The sequence below is a fragment of the Rhinolophus ferrumequinum genome, chromosome 21 (genome assembly GCF_004115265.2).
Source record: "Rhinolophus ferrumequinum isolate MPI-CBG mRhiFer1 chromosome 21, mRhiFer1_v1.p, whole genome shotgun sequence".
Classification (NCBI taxonomy): Eukaryota; Metazoa; Chordata; class Mammalia; order Chiroptera; family Rhinolophidae; genus Rhinolophus; species Rhinolophus ferrumequinum.
Window position 1 is genome coordinate 28,533,976 of NC_046304.1, and position 21,960 is coordinate 28,555,935.

The window sequence follows — 21,960 nt, forward strand, 5'->3', positions numbered from 1 at the left end:
GCGTGGGGTAAGACTGTTCGTAGTCTGACAGTGTATTGCACGAGGCCCTTTTGGGGCCCGTGGGAAGAGCACTAGGCTTTAAAAACAGAAGAATTTGGCTCCACTGTAGCGTCCGTAATGTGTGAACTTGGACATATCTCACTTGTCTGAACCTCACTTCCTTATTTGGAAAACGGAGATGCATCATGGGGACTAGTGCTAGCTGACATGCAGTTCATACCTTATTACTCATCCCAGTCGCACTCCACAAGGTAGGTACTGTCATCTCCTTTACACAGGAGAGGAAACCGAGGCTCAGAAAGGGGAAGTGATTTACTGACAATTACATTGCTAGAAAGAGGTGAAGCCAGGATGCAGATCCTGGATTTTCTGGCTCCAAAGTTAGGTGAAAAAAAATGTTTTCATTCTTATTATGCCCCTTGCTAATTTCCCTGTCTGCCTCTGAAATTATTGGGAAGGTCAAATTAGACTGGTGAATGGGCTTTGGGAAAATGTCATAAAATATGCAAATACAAGATTATTTCTCAGTGAAAGAGTAGGCACATACGCTGAAGCTATAGATGAAAACTCATAAATGACTAGATGATGTACTCATATATATATATGTTTAAGTGAAATGAATATCACATGCTGCTTTCTCAAATTCAAGCTCTGAAAGTCATATTAGAAAGGGATAACTTCCTGCCTCAGGATGGACGTTCATAGGAATTCAGAGGAAACTATTTTCGTGGTCATACTAAAAACTCAGAGTCAGATGTACTTAGCATAATACCGTAAGCGCTGTTAGTCAAAGCATAAACAAGCTTTGGGCCAGAGGTGGCTTCCTTCAAATAGGCTGGCTCACTGGGGTGAAATTCATTCTGCAACAGGCGGAGAGAGGAACCAAGGCAGGATGAAGAAATTACTTCTGCTTGTATTCTTTCTTACCTTGACTTTCTTCTCAGGTGAGCATTAACTCCAAAAACACAGCCTACTCGTATTTCTATGCTGACGTGATAAACTGAAATAAGTCTATTTTATGTTTCTGGGTTATTTTTTTCATTTCAAATAAGATGTATACTATTTGTAAAAGTATATGTAAATGTATAATGTACAATAATTCCATGCTTTATTTCTCTTAGAGCCGGCTCCCAGAATCACTATTGTTATGGATAAACTTTTGTTTTTTAATCTTTAAATGTATTTGAACACTAATTCTCAAAAATGCCAATCAATGTTCAGCTGTACCTCCTTTTAGAATTCATATGAGATCACTAAAATTCGATAGACTTTTATTTGATGATTTATTTTAGAGTTCATATGTGATTATCAAAACAATATACTTTTATTATCATAATATCTTCTTTGAGGGACCATGTGTGATGATCAAGTTTAACACAATCTCTTTACCCGGCATCTTCCAATAACAACTTTAATTTGATTTAGCGTATTGGGGATTAAAAAAAATCCCACCAAAACAAACCTAAGTGATGAGAAACACATTGACCAGAAAACTGAAGAAAATATGTTTGAAAAAACGTATTAAATTAACACCCACTTATAAAGAAATGGGCCATTGCAATAGGTAAATATATTTGTTGTGCGGCATTGGCTCTGAGGTAACCATATTAGAAACAATTTAGTATTCCTTTCTGAGCCCTCTGGAATGCCATGTCCCTTGGGACAGGTCCCTGTGAAAGAACTTTTGTGTTTTGACTGAAATTGAACTTGCTAATCGTTTGCCTTGCTCTGTGAACTCGTGTGCCCCCAAGAGTCCCTAAGGCCGCGTCCTGACTTTTTCAGGGGCCTCCCCAATTCTGACTGAAAAGCAGGCCAAACAGCTCCTGAGATCCCGGCGCCAGGACAGCCCAAGCAAACCCGGGTTCCCTGATGAGCCCATGCGGGTGAGTGTTGTGCTCCGGCTATTTGAAGGGAAAGTGTGATCACTCGAATGGTCCTTCGTTATAAAACCAAACTGGATGCTGGTCCCGGCCCAGCTTGGGCTGTTGGATGGAGGTTCTGTTAGAGACTCAGGTGTAAGGTGACCTCAACCTTTCACCTGTGGCTCTTCTCCCCCTAGGGAGGTGGGGAGTGTGGGGGGGGCAACTCCACTCACCTACTGTGCACATGGTATTTAAAATGTAACCAGTGGGGCCCATGGTGAGTCCCAGGATTCTGAGAAGGGTGCCCTGAGAAGGTGTCACCCCTGAATGGGTTGCTTGGGAGCTGTGCCCTGTAGCTGGTGCCAACGCCTCTTCTCCTTCTCTTGGGCGCTGGGTAGGCTGGACCAGTGTCCTTAGCCAATGATGACCCTCTTTCTGGGCAGGCAGAATCTTTGCTCCAGCTGCCTGTGGGGTTCTGTCCTCACCTGGTTCTCTGATTTTGGTCTTTGGCCTTAGCTCTGCTCTGTAGGTTCGAGGTGTCCACCTGCCCAGCCTTTCTGAACTAGGACCCCTCCCCTGCCTTCATTTTGTGACTCGAGGTGGGTGTCACTAGACCCTGCCATGCTGGCCCCGGGTCAGTTTGGGCCTGGCTTGTCTTCCCCGGTCGTGGTGGAAGTGCTGACATTCCTGTGATTTGTGCCCTGCCCAGGAGAAGGTAAGTCGCAGTGACCCAGGCAAAGTTAGCATGTCTGGGAAGCCGTGTCTGTGTGTAGGCTGGTGTCCCACCCGCCCACTGCAGCCGGGCTCCAGGCTCGTCCTCATTTCATGCGTCTTCACGTCCAGGTCCAGAAGGACCTGTAGCGGCGCTTACCTTCACTCGCTCCAGGGTCCCGTAGATAATTTGGTTCATTCATTTAAAATATTCTTACTCAGATGCAGTATCGCACGGTGATGAAGCATGCTGACTGTCTGGGTTTGAATCTCCCCCTTTTGTAACTGTGTAACCTTGGGGAAGTTTCCTTACATTTCTGTACCTCAGGACCCTCAACTATAAAATGGGGGTAACAATAAATACCATTACTTCCATTATTATATTATGATGATAAATAATAATGTAAAAGAACTACTTTATGAGGATAATATGAAGGACTTCATAGTCAGGCACTTAACACAGTACTTGGCACACGGCGACTACTTGTTGAGTGCTATGTATTTGGGACTGGGTGATGTGCAGACGCTGCAGAGATTGCCTGGGTTTCTCTGCGCAGCGTTGGCGGCAGACAGAGAACTCGGCACGTGGCTATTGTACAAAGTGGTTTAGAAAAGAATCAGGGACTTCAGGCTGTTAAGGGTGGACATGGCTTTGTTTTCTTTGGTAGAAGAAATGAGAGGTGGCTCAGAATATCGAAGCACAGGGTGGAAGGCGTCTGGGAGGTGGGCAGGCACAAGATCAAGAAGGACTGGAGTACATTCAACTTTGTCTTGTGTTCAGTAGCGCACAATCGAAAGAGTTTTTCAAATGGGGGAGTGCAGACTGGGGCTTTAGACAGATGGTACGAGGTGCAGTTAGAAGACAACAGGCCCCAGATTGACATCTGGGACACGAGCACTTAGAGGTGAACAGAGGAGAGGAACCTGATGAGGCTGAGAAGAAATTTGGGGAGATATGGGGGAAACCAAGACGGAGTACGGTCTCAAGTATGGGGAAAGAGGGTTAGGAGGGCGGTGGGCATGAGTGGGGGCAGGATGGCTGGTGCGAGGGTCCCTGGGGGCTCCCACTGGTAAAGCAGGAAGGTGTGGTTCCCCACGAATCAAAAGACCTTAGACTTCAGACACCTTGGACCCTGTGCTGGAGAACGTCAGCCCATGTAGCTGTGCCACTTTTGACCTTGACTCAAGTATCTGAGCTATATGGAATGACGGGCGATGGCCACAGAAAGTTCTCTCAGAGCCAGGTCGGAAGGCCCTGGCTGTCATGGGGGAACTGACTTTCATTCTGTGCTCAGCGGGAGCTGTCAAAGGACTTTAAGCAGGGCAGGGACGTGATTAGAGCTGGTGTATAGGAGCCATTTACAGGCTCAGGACCCAGCCTCTGAAATGCTGGCCTGCGCAGCCCCTTACACATGGGAAATGGGAAATGACATTTTTGGACACGTTATTGCACCTCCTTGCCATGGTACCCAGGAGACAGACGGGAGGGCTGGGACAAATAAGCATTAGGTAGTGATCTCTGGGGACTGCGTGTGCCCTTGGGAGCTGAGCCCAGAGACTCGTGTGCTCACCACTGACTCGAAATTACGCAGAGATGACTGGTTGGATTATTTTATTTTGCTTCTCCTCTCTGAGGGACTGTGCAAAAGAAAACTGTTTTAGAGAAGGGAGAGGTCACCGGTGAGGGTGAACAAATGGTGCTTTGGGGAGGTATTAAGAATTCAAAAGGAAAACAAGTGTGAAGATTTGCAGTAGCCTCTCTCCAGGAAGATCTATTAAAGCAGTGTTTATCATTTTGACACTTGGCTTAAATATTGGCAGATGTGGGCTTCTCTGGAATTATAGGCTTTTTGGAAACAGGTTCCAGACTGGACTGTTTTGACCGCATGCGTTTTGCTGATTCACTGCAACAAGTGTCCTTTTCTGATTGTGTAGTGAGAAGGACAGAATGCCATTGGGGATCACTGGTGTGCCCTGCATTTGGGGAGGGTCGGCTCTCACCCAGAGGGGTGTGAGCACCTTGCTGGCATCCTTGGTGGAGGACAGTAAGGCCCCAGTGTGGATGGTGAGAGAGAGACCAAGAGGGATATATGCCCCAGGGAAGAAAGCAGGAGGGGGTTTGAATTTATGGAAGCAGCTGGGGGTGAAGAGGAAGAAAGGTTCAGTGATGGTCAGATGTGAAGAGGGGTCAGAAAGGGAGAGAGAGGGGTAGGTGGGGGCCTAGGGCTTAGAGGGCACACCTCTGAGAAATAACCTATGGTAGGAAGTAGCTGATATACTTATTTTATGGCAATGCCTGACATTGAGTTTGAAGTTGTTTTCTGCTCTGTGCTGTTATTACCCTCTGCAACCCTCAAACCTTAAAAAAAAAGTCTGCTATACACAGCCACCCTATGTTAGTGGTTCTTTGGAGGAATAAGAGATGGCATGTGTTGAATGAGTGAAGGTGGTTGACAAAAGAAGAAGGTAATAGCTCGAATCTGGAAGCTGCAGTGGTGGAGAAACAACCTTATGAGAACGAATTCAGGAGAAACATGGTCTCCAAATCTTCAAAGATTTGGAGGAGTAGCATTGTAGATGTCACAGGAATGGCTTAACCATTCCCAGAAGGCTTTTGTTCTGGGACATCCCATCTGGGGACATCTAGACTTTAGCTGGATCGACTTGAGGTGTTACTTTAAGACTCACTGCGTTGGTTCCTAAAGACCTCATCGAGATCTTCTGGGTATCATGAAGCCTCAAGAACCTAATGGAGGGAAAAAAAATTGCCTGGGGAGAAATTGACGACGACAGGGCCATGTGGAAAGAAGGACTGCATTGGTGTTTAGAGGAAAGAAGGTGGAAAAAATATTCTGAGCTTTCCCTGACCATTTCATGCCCCCAGTCATGACTGTGCTTATGTTGATTTTCAAGGTTTGGGTCTCAACTCTTGCTCCTTGAGATGTGGTCCCAGACCAGCCTCGGGTTTCCCAGAGCCTCTGGCTCCTCCCCACACCCACTGAAGGCACACTGCACTTTCACAGGTTCCCTGTGATCTGGGCGCACATTTACATTTAAGAAGCACTGTCCTAGAGAACAGCAGACGTGCTTCAGAGCCTCTGTTGCTGGCGTCCTGGGGACCAGGAACCAGCCCACGGCTGCTTTGTTTTGATGCACTTGGCCTCTCTTCTGTCCTGTGGGCACTCTGCTCCTCTGAATTCCAGTGTCCCAGGACACCTCGCCCCCAGCTTCTCCTCCTGCTTCGTGGTTTGTGCTGTTCCTTCTCCTCTGTTAGATTCTTAGCCTCTGGCAGCGCTCTGTGTGTCGAAGCATCCCAAGACTCTGCCTCCCGCCCCGTCTAGTCCCGAGAGTTTAAATGTCACCTCGGTGCCGATGGCCTCACACTCCTGCCTCCCGCCTGACCTCTCCCCATGAGTTCCAGATTCCTGTACGAGACTGTCCACTTGACCGTTTGCACGGGAACATTTAATAGGCAGTTCAGGCCTAACAGCCCCTCGTGGAAGTCCCGATTGCGCCCTTACACCAGCTTCCTGCCCTTGCCTTTCATATCGAGATAAGTGGTGCCACCTCCTCCTAGTTGCGTGGGCTCCAAATCCAGGATCTGACCACTTCTCGCTGTCCACTGCCACCTCCGGAGTCCCTAGGGTAGACTGAGCAGCACTGTCTTACCCCATCTCCTGCTTCCTCTCTGCATCTCTCCGTATCTGTTCTCAACACAGCAGCAAGAGTCAGTTCTTAAAACCTAAACCAGATGCTGTCCCTCCCCTGCTTAAAAACTTCCAGTGACTTCCTGTCTGACTCTAAAATCCATAGTCCTGCAGCAGCCTACGAGGCCCTAGAGGTCTGGCTGTTCCCTCTGCCGCCGTGTTGGTCTCTACTTGCATCTCATCCCGCTCCATCTTGAACATGTCCGGCTTACCTGTCCCTTCACTGATGAACTTCAGGCTGTGTGGAAAGCAGGGTCATGTTTATTCGCAACTTGCTTTTTTTTTTTGCTCAACAATATGTCTCATTGCAGCTCATTTTGAACTGAGGCAGAGTATAAGTGTATTATGCTATGATTTGCATGTTTGTGTCCCCCCGCCCCATGCAATTCATATATTGAAATCCTAACTCCCAAAGATGATGGTATGAGGAGGTGGGGCCTTTGGGAGGTGATTAGGTCAGGAAGGCGGAGCCTTCCTGAGTGCGATTAGTCCCCTTATAAAAGAGGCTCCAGGGAGATCCCATACCCCATGTGCCACCTGAGGACACAATGAGAAGCCTGCGTCCTGAAAGAGGGCCCTCACCTGACCAGGTTGGCACCCTGATCTCGGACTTCCAGCTTCCAGAGCGGTGAGAAATTCATTTCTGTTGTTTGTAAGCCTCCCGGTCAGTGGTGTTTTGTTACAGCAGCACCGACAGACTAAGACGTATCACCACTTGTTTATTTAGCCCTTCCTGGAACGGTGTCCATTTCCGTTATTTCCACTGGAATGAAGAGCCTTATACATATGTGTGCTTTACTGGATTTGATGATAAGAAAAGGAACTGCTGTGTCAGAGGGCGCATGCCCTTCCAGCTGAAATGGGTACTGCCAAATTGCCAAACTGAGTGTACCAAGTCCGCCCAGTAGGAGGTAAGAGAACACTCGGTTTCCTAGACTCTTGCCAGTACTTGACATCATCACACTTTGTATACAAAACTTTCGAAATAGAAAGAAACCAAGTTTTAAAAGAAAACTCACCTTATCACTCCTCTTTCCCTGTACGTGTACGGAGACCTGTTGCCGAACAATAATGACGATATTTTCTCAATGATGAGATTCGGGGTGAATTTATACTTTCATCTGCATACTTTTCGCTGTTACTCAGGGTGTTCGTTTCCTGGGGCTGCCATAACAAAGTACCACCAGCTGGATGGCTTGAAACAACGGAAATTGATTCTTTTACGATTTGGGAGGCTAGAGGTTCGAAATCAAGGAGTTTGGCAAGGTTGGTTCTTTCTGGGGGCTCCGAGGAAGAATCTGTTCCGTGCTTGTCTCCTAGCTTCTGGTGGTTACTGGCAATCTTTGCCCTTTCTTGGCTTGTGGCTGCATTACTGCAATCTTTGCATCTGTCTTTACACGGCCTTCCTCCTTGTGTGTCCCTGTGTCCACATTTCCTTCTTCTAAGGACGCCAGACATTGGATTAAGGCCCACCGTAATCCAGCCTGACCTCATCTTAACTTGGTTACCTCTGCAAAGACCCGATTTCCAAATAAGGTCACATTCACAGATTCTAGGCAAACATGACTTTTGGGGGGACACTATTCCGCAGTACACTTATTTTTTTATTTTTAATAAGCACAGGTATAATTTTCACAAACACAACACAGGAGAGTGGCTAAGAATGGGGCAGCACGTGGCCAGGTCTGAATCCCAGCTCAGCACTTTACTGGCTATCACACGTTGGCCAAGTCTCTTAAACTCTCCAAGTCTCGGTTTTCTCATCGAGAAAACGGGGCATGCATGATAATGTAAACTCACCTGATAGGCTTTTTGTGAGAGAATGCATACAAGTTGCTCAGCATAGTGCCTGACATTTAGTCATAACCTTAGCTCTCATTCTTCTTGATTTTTAAAGAGTGGTAGCGTAATAAATACTTCTTAAAATATAACAAAATAAAAACCTTTATGGCTCCTCACTACTCATAGAATACAGGCCAACCAAGTAGGTTGGCCTGGGAGATAAAGCAGCCATAAGTCACCAGTCTGTCCCGTTTCCTGCCATTCTTCCAAGGCAATTTAGGCTCCAACTCCCCAGAACTTCACTTTATTTTTTAACTAGGCTGTCAGCTCTCTGGTCTCAGCATATTTTCACAAATGATTCCCCTTGACTGCAATACCTTTCTCCATTATTTCTGCCTGGTACCCTCCTCTTCATTCTCAATGTCACTTTCTCTATTTCCCCTTAATTGACCCCGCCCTCCTAGTGCTTACACACAAAACAATACTATATATTTAATAAGTACATCTATTAGTTTGGTGCAAAAGTAATTGCGGTTTAAAAGGTTAAAAATAATTGCAAAACCGCAATTACTTTTGCACCAACCTAATGTATGGGTGTACGTGTTTAGAAATAGAAATACGATCAGTTGACTGTTAACTGTGATCTCATCAAGGAGACAGTGATTACAAGTGGTGATGTAGGGAACTTTATATTTGACGTTTGAATTTTAAACAACAGTACTATGTTCCTGTATTGCTTGTGGAATTACAGATGAAAATTTAAACCGTTCACTTTTATTACAAAAAAATTAGAAACTAAGAAAGACTCAAAAGCAGCAAAGAAAATCAGGTGCGATCCTATTCCCTCTCCTCAAAGACGGCATTGCTATTTTTGATGTATTTCTGTCTAGTCATTTGTGTATATTTTTTTAAAAGTGTGATCGTACTCTATCTACCATTTTGTATCCTACTCTTTCTCTTAATATTATAACATACACACGTCCTCATATTATTATAAACTTTTTATACAATAATGATACTGAATCAGCCTCTTTTGTTAGATAGTTGATTGTTTCCACTATTTTTCTGTTATAAACAACACTCTGAACATTTTTGTTCTAAAGTGCTTTTAATGTTTTTAATTATTTGCTAAGGACATAGTCCCAGGAAATAAATTACTGATCCAAGGACATGAATTTTTTAAAAGCTTTCAGTATATCATCCAAGTGCTTTCCAAAAGGGTTTTTAAAAAAAACAGTGCATGTTCTTGTCTTCCAAGAGAGTGTTCCAGTAGGAGTTTTAAGGTAAAGATCTGATGGGATAATGATTGTGGTCCTTCTAAATTGGAGACAAGTTGGGCCGTTTCTGGGGCAGAAGTGTGGATGCAGTGAAAGAGGACTAGGGATCAAGAATAACTTATAGGTGTCTGTATGGACACTTGGGCACCACGCGTTGGCATGAGAAACCTATGAGAAGAAGCAAGCTGCCTGGAATGATGGTGTGTTTGAAGTTCTTCTCTTATAGCACCTGCCTTTGTAACTTGTTGTTTCTTCTGGTCTTGTTTACCTGGTTAACTGTTATTTATTTGTAGAGATTCATCTTAAATGATGCCTTTTTTGAGAGGCCATGCTGATGCCCCTGCCCTCCCACCATGAATTAGAGAATCCCTTGGCATAGCCCTCACAGCAGAAGCTTGCTATTTTTGACTTTTTAAAAATCTGTCTCTCCTACTAGGCTACTCTCTATACGGCTTGGGCAATTGGACTGTTTGTTTCACTTCTGGGTCCCCAGCACCAAACACAGTATTTGACACTTACTAAATGCTCATTATACTTCTTTCCATTCCTTTCTTTGCTTTGTCTCCAGGGGAGACATTTTATAGGAACTACCTCTACTATAGAACCTGGAGTTTTGTTTTTTTTTATCCCAAAGAAATCTTTTCTATTGCCTCCCTTAAATTCATTAAATTTCTCTTAATCGTCTCAAATTTTAGGAAAGAAATTGTTTGCCAACTGCTGGGGCGAAGCATGGAAATTCTTTAAAAAGATGACGAACGAGCTAAAATTATGTCTTTTGTGATTGTATTCGTAAGCGCTTGTGTGCCCTGGGAATATGCTTTCCATTTTGGCCCCGTCTTCCTTTAAGGAATGTTCTTGTTGGGCAAGCATAAATCATGTTAACTTTATTGTCAGTAGTCTTTGCAAAATATGCTTTCATGTGTAGCCTCTTGACAAACACATGTAGTAACTCCATTACCCTTTTGTTCCCCATGATCTCAAAGACCAGTTGGGAGTGACTAAGATATAAATTGTGCACATCACTGATCTGCCTTCTTTTAGGGCTAAGCCTTCAAGTGTCCCAGTGTAGTTAAGTTCAGAGCCACTCTTCTGCCTGTGTGATTATCTTGCTTTTACTAATGAGCAAAATAATTCATCCACATGTTGATGGACCTTTAATTCCACGCATATGTCACAGGACGGATTTTTGCCTTCTTAGAAAAAGTTCCCTCTTTGATAGATTAATTGGCCACTTTATGATTCTCAGCTTAGATCAGGTTCTGGTGGATATTTCATTTCATTATCAAACCACTCCAGTGCCAATTTCCACTCTAATTACTGAGAAATTATTTACTTAAATCATTATCATTGGCACTGGACATGGAACGCAGATAGTGGTTTTTGTTTTGCTGTAATTTTGTTCCCCCTTGAAGACAGGAATCTAAAAAAATTAAAATTTATTTTCCATCTAGCCCTTCTTTCTCGATCCAGGAACATTTGAGATTATCATTAATGCTCGGTCAATTCTAACTCAGCCAACACAATTGTTGAATTTGTGGTTTTCAGCCGATTTGCAGTTTGGCTTTTCATCTTTGACTAATGATTGCTTGTAGGCCTTTGTGGCATATTCATTTTCCTAACATTTTCAATAAATAGTGAAATGTCATGGAAACCAGTGCTCATTTCTCTCTTTCTCTCTCTCTCTCTCTCTCTCTCTCTCTCTCTCTCTCTCTCTCTCTCTGTGCCTGTGTGTGTGTGTTGGTTGTTTTTCTTCAATAATAATTTCAGCTGCTATTTAGGAGTATGAAATATATATGGACATTATAATGAGCAGATTGACACAGGTGTTGAGGAACCTTCCAGGCCGGATTTGGTAAGATTACAGAGAAAGAAACAGTCAGTTCATTTATTCATTCACTCTTTTGTGTATTTCTCTGGTGAGTTTTACTGAGGTCCTACTCTGTGTCAAGCAGTAAGCCACATACTAAGTACACTTTGGTCACCACCATCAAAAAGGCAGTTGGCTATAGGCTGAGTGGGACAGGGGTTAAATGAGTAAGAATGTAAACAAGCATGTAATTACAAACGGTGTATAAATGCTGTATATCAGCAGTGACATTCGTTCGTATCACCACCGATGTCATCAGAAAGTCTTTAAGTATCAGAAAGCTGTCAGGTTCCTGGGAGTAAATACAACTTTTCTAGAATTCTAATTGGAAGCTCAGATTTTATCATTTTGTGACAAGTACTGGCAGTTGTTTTCCTTGAAGAGACAGGCTCACTTCGTCCATTTTTGAGAAGATGTCTGCCAGAAAAGCACATAAAACATGGCTAGTTCAATCCTTGACACCAACAGTCACCCAAGTCCTTTCTTTCCCTCAAGAAAACCTGGTATTTGGCCACACAGCCAAAGGGCTGCTTGCACGCTACCCTCTGCGCCACTTTCTACTGCTTCCCGGGGGTGTTGTTCAGTAAAACTGCATTTGAAGAACACTTTATCTTTATTTATCTATTTTAAACTGTGAGTGATGGTGAAGGATGTAGTGACTGCTAAGGAATTACTACTACGTGACTCTCCCTAAAGTTGTATCCACCAATGCACACGTGAGAAGGCAAATAGTGTGTTAATATTACTCTAAACATATGATGACCTTGTGGACCCCCAAGGGAGCACAGACCACACTTTGAGGCCCTCTGCTTTAGTCGTTCGTTCAGCAGGCCTTTATTGCAAGTTTTCTGTAGACCGGTTCCTGGGAGAGACGCTTGATGCACAACCTCAGGGCATACCCAGGTCTTTCTTATCTAACAGTAACCAGAACCAAGTGAGGAGAGCAACAAGAGAAGATAAAGAATCCAGGGCTAACAGCCCCAAGTCATGAAGGGGTAAGGGAATGCTGTAGCTCTCAGAAACGGAGAGGGCAGGGCTCTAGGAGCTGCGGTCTTCAGGAGAGAGAGGCAGCCAACCTGCTGAGACTCCTTGGGGAGACACCAGGGAAGTAAATACCCTGGCCTCTCTCCCACCCTCTAGCCTCCTGCTGGTGCCTGCTATGTCAAACCTCCGGACAAGGGAGTCTGTGGTTGCACTTCCTCTAGGTCGTCCTCTCCCTGCACAGGGCCAGGTAAAGGAGGGGAGACAATGGGTTTAGAGGAGCAAATGGGGACTACGTATCTGGTACAGAATTTTATTTGTATCATTTCATTTAATCCTAGCAACCCAATGAACTAAGTGTTAGTGTCACCCCCATTTTGCAGATAGACAAATTGAGGCTGGAGTAACGCAATATTGGCAGGGTCTGGATTGGACCCAGACTCTGATGCAGACCCTGACCAAACCTCTTAGCCTGTCCACCACATCGCCCAACAAGCAGGCAACATAGGTACCTTCAGCGTGCTGCTTACACGGAACAGCTGAATAAGTAAAGCTACATGCTGGGAAGTCTTATTAACAAAATTTTACGTTGCCTTCTTGTTCCTCCCAATTACTATTCTTCTGGCCACTCCCTAGGGAGGGCTGGACAGAGCAAGATTCAGCCCCAACTCACACGCATGTCCAGCAAGCCCCCCCCCCCCCACCGGAACCGCTGTTGAGTCCCATGAGGAAACTTTTCACCATCCACCCCGACCGTGGCTGCCCCAGATATGCCCTGCTAGGACACAGGGTACATTTTGATGATAAACAAAACAAATTCAAACTGCATGGGTCCTGGGGGAAAGGAAAAAAATTCAGGAACTTTGGACCCTTCATAATTTATTCCTTTGCACAGTCTTTAAGAATATTTAAAAAATATACTTAATGTAGGATGCAGACTTCCTAGAGGAGTTTCTAGAAACTTAAAAACTTAAAGTTTTAAAATTGACTCTTTATTAAAGCTTTATCGATGCCATAGGAGGGCTTCTATGGTTTAGGAATTTTATGATATCTATACACACCGAAATAATTTAATCTTGTACAAATATTAGCAATATGACTACTCTCTTCCAAAGTGAAAGACCACTTCTCTGGTTAATGGCCTGCTGCTTTGGGTTACCTAAATGTGTTTATATAGATCTGTTTCATGCATACTTTGCAATGGTTCGCATCCCATAATTACAGTACCCAGACTTCTTTCAGGGCAACATCAACAACGTACATCCTCCAAGTTATAATGCATTCTTATCTCCATCTACTCTCTTTTGCAGAGAAAACATCAAGTTCACATGCTAACACGGAGCTGACCCCGTGGCATCTCCAGTGAGCTATATAACGCAGGCCAGTTAAGTCCCTACTCTCAGGGAGCAGTCACTGCCAGACAGAGTGACCAGGGCTATGCTGGGGGAAGTCCAGGGAGCTCTGGGGTCACAGGGCATCTGAGAAGGCTTCCTGGAGAAAGCAACATCTAAGCCGAGGCCTGAAAAGTCAGGTAGGAGTGAGAGAGGAAAAAGAGAAGGCACAGGGGAGTTCCAGGCAGATAGAAGAGCAAGCACGGCCTCTTCAGGGAGGAATGGAGTGCAAAGCTCGAGTGGGTTGATGGTGAGAGAAGAGGCTCAGGAGATGGGTGAGTGTCGTGCGGGGTGGCGGGTGGGGTCTCTGCTCCCGCTCCCCACATAAGAACGCAGGACATGGTGAGGCCAAAAAGGAACACCCACGGAGCCACAGGTAGGGGAGTCACACCACTATACTCTCGCTGGCGGCTGGGTTGGAGACACAGGAAGCAGGAGCCACACAATTCTCAACCCTCACTGTGCCGCTTGCAGACTCAGCCACCATCTTCTTGCTAGCTCCCATTTTTCTGCTAGCCTAGCCACGGCAGTTATATTAGTGCCCAATGGCTCACTGGTTACAGCTGACGGCCAACTAGCCACAGCTGATGGCCATTTGATCACAGTCGATGGCCATTTACTACCTGAGCCAGCACCTTTCTATGTGAGGCCGAGAGCCTGGAAACTGCTTTTTGGGGCTCTGTCCCCACAGTGAGGCCGGATCGTGGAGAGTCCCACAAACCACATTAAGGAATTAGAACTTTCTCCTGAGCCCAGTGGGAGCCAGTCAAGTATTTCAAGTGAGGAAGAAACATGGGTTGATTGAAAAAACAAAACAAAACAAAACAAAACAAAACAAAAACATCACTTCGCAACAGTATCCTGCCAAGACAAAAAAGCAAGAGGGATTTTTCCACTTTCTTCTTTATTTTTACGTAATTTCAAAATGGTAATATGTATCACTATTGTAACAACCATAAAGCCAATAAAGCCTTTTTCATTTTTAATATTTTAAAAACCCACCCTGGCAAAAGACCTGAACATAGACACCTCACCAGAGAAGATGTGCAGGTGGCAAATAAGTGTGTGAAAGGAGGCTCCACATCATATGTCATTAGGGAACTGCAAATTAAGACAGCAGTGACAAACCACCCCATGCCTATTGCAAGGCCCCAAATCCAGAACACTCACAGCTCAAATACTGGTGGGGGTGTGGAGCAACAGGAGCGCTTATTCACTACTAGCGGGAATGCAAAATGTCACTTTCAAAGACAGTTGGACATTTTCTTACGAAACTAAACACTCTTACCATGCAGTCCACCAGTTGCTTTCCTTGGTATTTACCCAAATGAGTCGAAAACTTTTAAGTCCACACAAAAACCCACACATGGATGGCTGTATCAGCTTTGTTATAACTGCTAAAACTTGGAAGCCACCAAGATGGCCTTCAGTAGGAGAACAGAGAAATAAACTGCGGTCCATCCAAACAATGGATTATTATTAAAAATAAATGAGCTATTAAGCCATGGAAAATGACGAAGCGTGTTACTAAGTGACGCAGCCAATCTGAAAAGGCCGCATACTGTCTGATCCCAATGATATAACATTCTGGAAAAGATGAAAACATGGAGACAGCAAAAAGATCAGTGGATCCCAGGGGTTAGAAGGGAGGAGGTATGAATCGGCAGAGCACAGGGGATTTTTGGGCAGTGAATATACGTCTGACACTAGATGATGTTATAATGGTAGATACGTCATTATACATTTGTCCAATCCCATAGAAGGTACAACACCAAGAGTGAACTCTAACCAACGTAAACTCTGGACTTTGGGCGATGGTGTGTCAGTGTGTTCACTGATTGTAGATATGCACCACTCCGGCGGGTGACATTAACAGTGGCGAAGGCTGTGCGTGTGGATGGGGACAAGGGGGCATGTGAGTAATCTCTGTAGTTTCTGCTCAATTTTGCTGTGGACCTAAAACTGCTCTACACAATGAAGTCTATTAAAAAGAAAACCAAACAAATAAGCAAAAAAAAAAAACCAAAACAAACACAAAAGCAAAAACACCCACCCTGGCTGTGGGTGGAATGGAGGAAAGAGGTAAGAGGAGAGGCAGGGAGAAGCCTCCAGAGGAAGTGGCAGGAATCTCACAGGAGGGCTGGGGCCTGAGATGGGGTAGAGGCAATGCTAGTGGGAGGAGTCCAGGAGCATCCCTGGGGTTTAGGGGTTCCTTGGACAGTGGGAGTGGGAGATGAGGAAGAGGAGGGGGCCTAGCAGTGTGCTGAAGCTCCTGGCTTCACCAGCCACGTGGGGCCGTGATCCGATATGTGGTGAACTGTTGTTGCCGGTCGTCTCCTCAGTGCCCACGGGCCACTTCACTGTTTGCACCAGAGGACAGAGAGACAAGGGATGGAGGAAAGGAAGAGACTTTTGTAACCAAGGCAAGGGAAGTATTAACAACACTTCACTCGTATTTCAAAAGCAACCTGTTAATTTATCATTTTTCTGTGTCAACGAAGACCTGTTCTATTTCACGTGGTTTCTATGAGATAATGCAATGAGACACAATACACAGAAAACTCAGCCTGAACGGGTTTTGTTGAAGACTAAGTCTTGTTGGGAAGAGAAGGCCCACCCTGAGCCTGGAAGTGACCCTCCTGTTGATGAGGCACAGAGCATGAGCAAGCTGAGAGAAGAGGGGAGAGACGACCGCCGCATGTGGGGAAACAAAGGGTCCCCCACCCCCTGCTGGATCAGTATATTCAGTGGCCACCAGCTCCTCTGCAACAAACATCAGTACCATCTGTTATTTGTGCTCTCTGCCCCCTTCTTTTGGCACCAGCACGCTCCTTGTGACTCATCATCCCGGGATGGCTCCTGGTTTTCTCCACTCCGTCTCCCAACCGTCCTCCACCCTGCTCTGCCCAGCTCAGGAGGCTCACACCTTGTGGCCCACATCACTGGGTTCTCTGACTGGCTGGCTTCTGTATGGGATCTGCAGGAGGTGGAGGGAAAGAGGAGAGAGAGGGTGGGGTATTTGTGCCCCACTTCCTCCCTGTTCTGCGGAGGCCCTGCCCCTCCATGACCATGCAGCCCCTTCCCTCTGGGCCTTGCAGGTCTAAGCATGGCCACAGCTTCCCTTTATTGCTAGTCCTGGGTGCTGGAATGTTCTGTGGTGGTTCCCTTAACCCTGTTCCCATGGCTGTGAATAGCCCTTTCGTTAAAGACCCTTCAGGTGAACCATCTGAGGGAGAGTTTGTGGTTCTCCAGAAGCTCAGAGATCAACAAGGGCTGTCAGTGACAACCGTGGACCAGGGCAGGAGCGTGGCGCTTCTCTCTGCTGTTATGAAGAGTTGGGTAAGGTGGCAGATCCTACAAGGAACTGCCCTCACCTGCTGGTTACAGTGACATTTTCCAGAGCCACAGACCAAACTCAAGGGGCAGACTTAGTTGTCACCTTCTGTTTCCTCTCAGGCAGGCATGCCGGTGAAGGCCTGAGGGGAGCAGCATTGTGGACAGATCACTTGGTCAGGGTGGCGCCTAGATGGTGTGGGAGGCAGAGCGTGGAAGGGAGAAATGGGAGGCAGAGGGATGGATGGAGGGGTGAGGAGGTGTGATAGCTTGGGTGGGCAGCGATGAAGACCCAACCTACAAATGTGGCACGTGGAAGCAATGCATTTGAGAACTAGTCAGGAGGTAGACTCGAATCCTGATTCTCAGTCTTATGTTGAGTTTGAGGGTGAGGGATGATGGTCTGTGTTCCGGCTGGGGTTCCTGAGCTGGTGGAGATGCTGACCCGAGAGACGGGCAGCAAAGGACAGCCAACTGCTTTCTGTTGTGAACTTGTCAACATGGGGCCGGCTGTATTTCACAGACGTGGAATCATACAATATGTAGTTCTTTGTGACTGGCTTTCACTTAGCGTAATGTTTTCAAGGTTCATTCATGTTATGGCTTGTATCAGTACTTCATTCTTTTTTTATGGTCAAATAGTATTCCATTGTATGGACATACCACATTTTATTTACCCATTCATCCATCGATGGGCATTTGGGACATTTCTACTTTTTGGCTACGATGAATAATGCTGCCATGAACATCTGCGTTCAATTTTTTGTGTGGGCATACATTTTCTTTTGGACATACAATTGCTGGCTCTTATTGTAACTCTGTATTTAACATTTTGAGGAAATGCCATTCTGTTTTTACAAAATGCTCCTCTGTCCTGAGTGACAGTTTTTGTTTTGTTTTGTTTTGAAGTCTAATGTTGTTTGAAAATAGTGTAGAAACTTCAATTTTCTTATATTTACCCTTTGCCTTTCAAAAAAGATGATTTTATCGCACATGTGTGCAGCCGTAACAAGTATGTTATTAGTTATGCACGTTTTGAGCTTTACAAAAATGGTGCCACACTGTAAATGTCATCTTGGACTTGCTCTTTTACTCAGCATGCTATTTCTAAGACTCACCTATGTTGTTGTATGTAGCTGTAGTTCATTTATGTTCATTGCTGCATAATGTTCCACGGTGTGACCCTATCATAATTTATTTCTCCGTCCTTCTGTCAATGGTATGCGCATGTGTCCAGTGTTTTTCGACTACACATTGATTGCTGCTATGAACATTCTTACACACATCTCCTGAGAGAAGAGCTTCTCTGTTCTCAAAATGACTAACAGCATTGGCATTGGCTGGGAACTTGTTAGAAAAGCAAATTCTGGAGCCCCACTCCGGACTTACTGAATCAGAAACTCTGGGGATGGGGCCCAGCAATCTGTGTTTTCACAATTCCCCAGGTGATTCTGAGGACTGTTAAAGTTTGAGGACCACTGCTCTCGGGTATAAATGAGGAGTGGGATTTCCGGATTGCTGGCAACCCATTGTTTTTCAAAGTGGTTGTTCCAGGTTATATCCCATTAGCTGTATATACGAGTTCCCATGGATACGTACTCTCTCAGCACTTAGGGTTGTCCGATATCTGGACTTTGCCCATCGAGTGGATCTGTCTGGTCTGTAAGAGAGGCCTGGGCATGGCTGTTTCTCCTCCCTCAGTCTGGCGGCGTCCTGTCTCAGAACCACAGCCATACCACGCACATTGGCAGCTCAGCTGTCACTGTGGATAAAAGCCTCTCTTCTATGTGGGTTTGTTTTGACAGGAGTACATGAACCACCTGCTCCGCCTGGAGCACCGCGCCGAGGAGCAGTTCATGGAGCACTGGCTGAACCCTCACTGCAAGCCCCACTGTGACAGGAACCTGGTCCATCCCGTGTAAGGGGCTTGGGACCAGCCTCTGGTACGTTCCTTCTCCCAAGGTCTTCTGTGTTAGGGAGGCGGCCGTGGACAACACGTGCATATGCTCAGAGGTCTTTGAGAACGTGGTATTCGGGGACCCAGCTAGTTAGCTTGAGTTGAGAGGTGGGAAGAGCGAGGCAAGAGAGACAGGTGGCAGCCAGGTTGAGAGAAGCCCTGGAGGACACGCAAGGGAGCCTGCCCTCTATTGACTCACCAAGAGATCCCAAATAGGGGAGGAGCGTGACTCTCTTTGCTATCCAGGAAAGGTCATTCTGAAATACAAATCTGGAGAAGTGTGGCTTGTTTAGTCTTGGGTCTCGAGGTGGGGTCAGCAGTCATGGGCTTGACCAGTGTGACATTTATCACCGTCATTACTACTGGCACCAGGAGTAAGCACTGTGGTACCGCCTTCCCATAGTCTTCGATGCTGGGAATCCGCCAGGCTCACCCTGTCTGCCCTCTTGCTCTGGGTTTGGTCTTTCGGTCCCCTGGAACTGGACTGCTCAGGGTTCCCAGCATGCCTGCGTATCCACCATGGCACCTTGCTCCTACCTGAAGCTCTTTGCTTCTTTCCTGACTGTCTACATCCATCTCCTTCCCCCTTTCCAAATCCTATTCGACAAAGTAGCAAATCCCTGCAGAGGCAAAGCCTAGTGAATGTCATTTCTCCCTCTGTAATTTGTATGGATGAAGCAGGACAGGATATCTTTGGGCAGTTTGTCATCTTTGGTTAAGAGAAATCTTATCTTTGTTGTTTATTTTGTGCTACTGTGAGTTAACACGGAAAGGAAAGCTGTCTTGAGAGTATTGCTGTTTATAACTATCACCTAAATCCTCTCTTTTGAGTCTCTTAACGCCCCCGTGTCATTGCAGGGCGTGCATTTTAATCCTGTTTCATAGAGGCGCTACCTGAGCCTGATTAAGCTACTAACTCATGCTAGGCAGTGGTTAGTATGTCAGTCTTCTGGCCACTCCAGTCCTGCATACTTTTACATGGATGGTATTGCTGGGTCCTGCACATGTGTGTGTGTGTGCGTGTGTTGGAGGGGCTTTACCAGATAGTGAGAGGAGCATCTGCTGGGAGTGGAACAGAAGTTCTGCTTTTGAGGTGTAGGGGGTGGGCTGTTCTGGTCCTTCGAGCCTCTGGAGCCCTGTTCTCGGTCAGAGCTTGTCCCGCCCCTGCACCAGGGACCTTTGTCCTCCAGCCCTAGAAGCCCTCGCTTGGCTTCTTCCAGAGAACAGAACTGTGGAGCAGTTCGGAGCTCCGACTCTGGAACTTGGCAGGCTTAGGTTCAGCTGTGTTCCTGCTCTGTGGACTTGGGCACGTCGCCTAATCTCTGAGTTTCCATTTCTGCATCTGTCAATTGAGACAATAATGGTAACTATGGAGCCGGACCCATAGTAAATGACTCCATGAATGGAGGCACTTATTACCAGTGTGCAGGCCAGGCAAGGGGAAAGTTCCTGGGGTTGAGCAAGCCCCATGGCAGCACCCTCTCAGGGCAACTGCGGCCTCTGCCTCGGCTCGGATAGGCCTGGCTGGTCAGTGGGGGGTGGGCGTGGCTCCTGCAAAACACAGGATTCCACAGAGGCCTCACGCCAGGCATCTCCCGTTTACACGGAGACAGTGGGTGGAGAGAGGCCTCCACTTGGACTTTGAAGTCAGATAGCGTTCAGATCGTGATCCCACCTGAGAAAAATTGCCCAGCGTCTCTCTCAATTTCCTCATCACAGTGAGGATAGGAAGCGTTTCTCCCTCATATGGTGGTTCTGAGCTTTAAATACGTCAATGCATGGAAAATAGTGCTGCTGTGGGACATCATAGGAGGTGTTTAGGAAGTGACGGCTTGATGGCTGCTTCCTACCCCGGTCCGCCATCCGTCTCCTCTTCTTCCTCTTCCCCTTCTCACCTCCTCTTTCCTTCTTTACAATATCACTATCACGTTAACACTATTTTCTCATTCTTTTCCAGCAAGCACCTTGATAATCAACCACCTGGATAATGTCAAAACAGGATGAGGCTCCTTCTTTCATTTACTTTTCAGCTGCGGAAATGGATATCTTCAGACCTTGTGAACTGTGGCCATGGCAAAGGTTGCCTTGGGGATTGGTGGCAAATGCATATGCTGCTTCATTTTACTAACCTGCATAACTCATTGAAACCAAAAGCTTCAAGTATAGACACCCCCCCGCCCCCTTCAAATAGCCTCCCTACCAGTTTGGAAGGATGGGCAGAATGAGACTCTTGCCTGGAGCTGATGGAGCTGGTCCTCCAGAGCTTGGAAGCAGGCTGCTTGCTCTAAGCACTGCGGGAAGTCCTGGTCAGCATTGTGCAGTACCACTTAGGGCTGCAGAGGTTTGGGGACACCTATTTTTCCCTCCCCTTTTCTGCTCTAATAAACACAGGTGTTAAACCTGCTTTCTGTGGTGTCTCTTTTCCTTTCTCTCCAAGAAGAGAGCAGAGATTTCCACCCCCCCCATTGTTTATCTTTGTGAATCTAGCATCAGAAAACACATTGTTCTTGGAATAAATGATTGGATGGAAATACAAATACCCAGCAATTTTTCACAAGAGGCATCTTTTTTATGTTTTATTTTTTGGAAAGAGATTATTTGCCCCAGGTCAGCTCTGGAAACAGAGCCTTAACTTGATACCAGGTACCCATCCTGGTCTTCCAGCCAAGGAGGTGTTTCTTGTGGAAAGTGGGTGGCAGCTCCTGTATCCTCGGGCCCCTCGCCTGCCCACAATGCCCGTGTCAGGGACTGGACTATCCAAGGCCCACAAAAACAGAAATTGGAAGGACAACGGGCAGTGAGCTGGATGGTCTTAAGGAGAACCTGACATCTTCCAAAACAGGTAAGGAGAAATGCTCACACACCCTGGGCAATGAGGAGAGCCTTTCCCATGGAAGCCCAGGAGGTCTTATCCAGGAGAAAGTCACTGAACTTCTCAACAACAATGATTCCAAGATTTATTTTATGTGTCAAACCCTGCACTAGGATTTTTACATACAGCAAATTTAATCATTGTACCTACTCTATGTAGTAGCTGTGGTCATTATTCTCACTTTATAAATGAGGAAACTGAGGTTTACAGAATTTAGATA

The 21,960-nt window shown here is 46.0% G+C and overlaps 1 protein-coding gene across 1 annotated transcript; it reads left to right on the forward strand.

The window, feature by feature from the left end:
* Positions 1 to 786: 786 nt before the first annotated feature.
* Positions 787 to 21,272, forward strand: C21H17orf67 (chromosome 21 C17orf67 homolog). Its single transcript, XM_033089436.1, has 4 exons — positions 787 to 944; positions 1,783 to 1,883; positions 18,717 to 18,854; positions 20,826 to 21,272. The coding sequence occupies exons 1-3, from the start codon at positions 893 to 895 to the stop codon at positions 18,831 to 18,833; spliced, it is 270 nt and encodes an 89-aa protein (XP_032945327.1). The 5' UTR covers positions 787 to 892; the 3' UTR covers positions 18,834 to 18,854; positions 20,826 to 21,272.
* The last annotated feature ends 688 nt before the right edge of the window (positions 21,273 to 21,960 follow it).